At 40.2% G+C, this 2,002-nt stretch overlaps 1 protein-coding gene across 1 annotated transcript in view; it reads left to right on the forward strand.

Moving 5' to 3' along the window:
* The window catches only part of LOC140334706 (uncharacterized), a gene marked incomplete in the record, with an annotated part of 14,865 nt that overhangs the window by 7,299 nt on the left and 5,564 nt on the right, over nucleotides 1-2,002 (forward strand). The window contains 5 exon segments of the mRNA XM_072416948.1: nucleotides 94-196; nucleotides 563-596; nucleotides 795-850; nucleotides 1,502-1,565; nucleotides 1,842-1,897. Coding sequence (XP_072273049.1) covers nucleotides 103-196; nucleotides 563-596; nucleotides 795-850; nucleotides 1,502-1,565; nucleotides 1,842-1,897 — 304 coding nt within the window.

A 2,002-nucleotide genomic window follows, 5' to 3' on the forward strand; every position in this document is an offset into this window, starting at 1 on the left:
AAAACACTGATTTTCTGATTTGAATAACCCGACACCAGGTCAGAATATCAAAAATTGCCAAATATGATAATATTGTAATATTTCTTTTTCCAGGCCGGTGTCATGGACTCCTCTGACGTCCTGTGGGGTTTGACCTTCATCTTTCCCGCCGTTTTCATCACCGCTTTGTGTATCGGCTGCAGACGGAAGGTCCCAGGTACTCCCACTCTTTGGCTTTCCTTACATTTTTATCATTTAATTCTTACATTGTCTGGCTGGTCGTTTTGTTACCGCTATCAGATGTCTATACCGGCCATGAAAGAAGAGCCAATCAGAAAGAAAGTACTGCATACACGGGGCTCGGTTATATTTTCCCGCAAAAAGCACCGCCCACACCATACCATATATGGGCATAATTATCTAATATTATCTACGGAACAGAAAGCCAACACATTCTATTTATTGTGTTACCACTCACCTGCTGCACCTCAAATACTTTATGTTGGGGTGTCTATGAATGCCAAATTGTAATTTATAAAAATCAAGTAAAATTAAATGAATAACTTTCTCTTCTTTGTTTCAGTTCATATACCAGAGACCGGCCACTACATCGAAAAGTAAGTGACCAATTGGGGTTGACAATACACTGTAGGTCTACCAGATTGTACTGATGTGTGCCAATGAGTGATGGATGTAGCCAACAATGGGCCCCTGTGCAGGACTTTTTTAGGGCCCTAATGAGCACCTCGTATGAGCACCTTATGTGTGCTACTGTAATAGCCAATAACTTTGCTATTTTTCTTTTCCTTTTCCAGAGACCATTTAAACTACCCCCCTTCAACAAGCTTTAAAATCATAAAGGGACCTTCAGGTAATATCATTGTATGTCTGATATTTATTTACGGCTTTACTGAAACCATCTTTTGCTGCAATAGTCTTCTTCAATGCAGAAATATACCCTGCAGTACAGTTTTTTTGCCACTAGATGTCCTCAGTCTAGCAGCCAAAATCACTTAATTTGCTTCCTTTATCCCAGGTCATCCTGGATCCCTCAACCGCAAACTCCAACTGGACAGTGAATAGGGAAGCAGCACAACGATGAGCTCATTCTTCTATCACTCTGCTCCTTTAATTCTATCAGCATGATACATGAACACACAAACTAATTGGCTTCTTTGTGCTGCTTTTTCATCACACAGGCCAACCCTTTGGTACAGTGACTGTAAATGGCTGATATCAGCTCACATTTAAGTGCTTGTATAGTCAGGAAAACACATTAACTTACTATTTAAACTAATTATAAAGCGGTGGGAACATATCCCAAGTGAAACTGTCATCATTTTCCAAGTATTTAAAGTTCAGTATGATCAGTAAAACACATTTTTACACTAAAATTAAACTATCCCAACTAATTCCCAATGCTCCTCCTCTGACGTTTTTTTACTAGTACAGAATATTGATAAGAAAATGTATGACAGGTCCACTTTTTTGGGATTTTCTAACTAGTTTTTATCATCCATAGTTTTGCCACGATCGTCAACCTCCCAGACCTGTTTATCACCGCAGGAAATGTCCCTCACCGTCCCGTAAGTACTTTTATTTATTCTTGTGTTCCTGCAGTTATGTGCAGGGGGTATCTGAGAGTTGTAGTCGGCCAATCAGCTTTGAATCCCAATACACAATCAGAATTTATTCTCCTGGGATTTCCCAGCTCTGTAATCTAAACTCTTCAGCTCATTAACTTTTATATCGAGGCCTGTGTGCGTCCTGATCTGGTGCTTCTGGTTCCAGGTTTGGGTTTAGATCTCACACAGATCTTATATGACCGAAAATAATAATTCTTTATTCTCTTCTCTCTGCAGGAGATCTCCCATCCCCCCCGACAGCCGCAGAAGTTCAGTAGGAAGAGAAATAAAAGGTTTGCATGGAATCAGAATGTTTCATTAAGCTATTTATATAGCTCTGACATATACCGCAGCGCTGTACAGAGAACACTGTGCCAGTCCCATCAGTCTCTGTACAG

Source organism: Pyxicephalus adspersus, chromosome 7, assembly GCF_032062135.1.
Source record: "Pyxicephalus adspersus chromosome 7, UCB_Pads_2.0, whole genome shotgun sequence".
Classification (NCBI taxonomy): domain Eukaryota; kingdom Metazoa; phylum Chordata; class Amphibia; order Anura; family Pyxicephalidae; genus Pyxicephalus; species Pyxicephalus adspersus.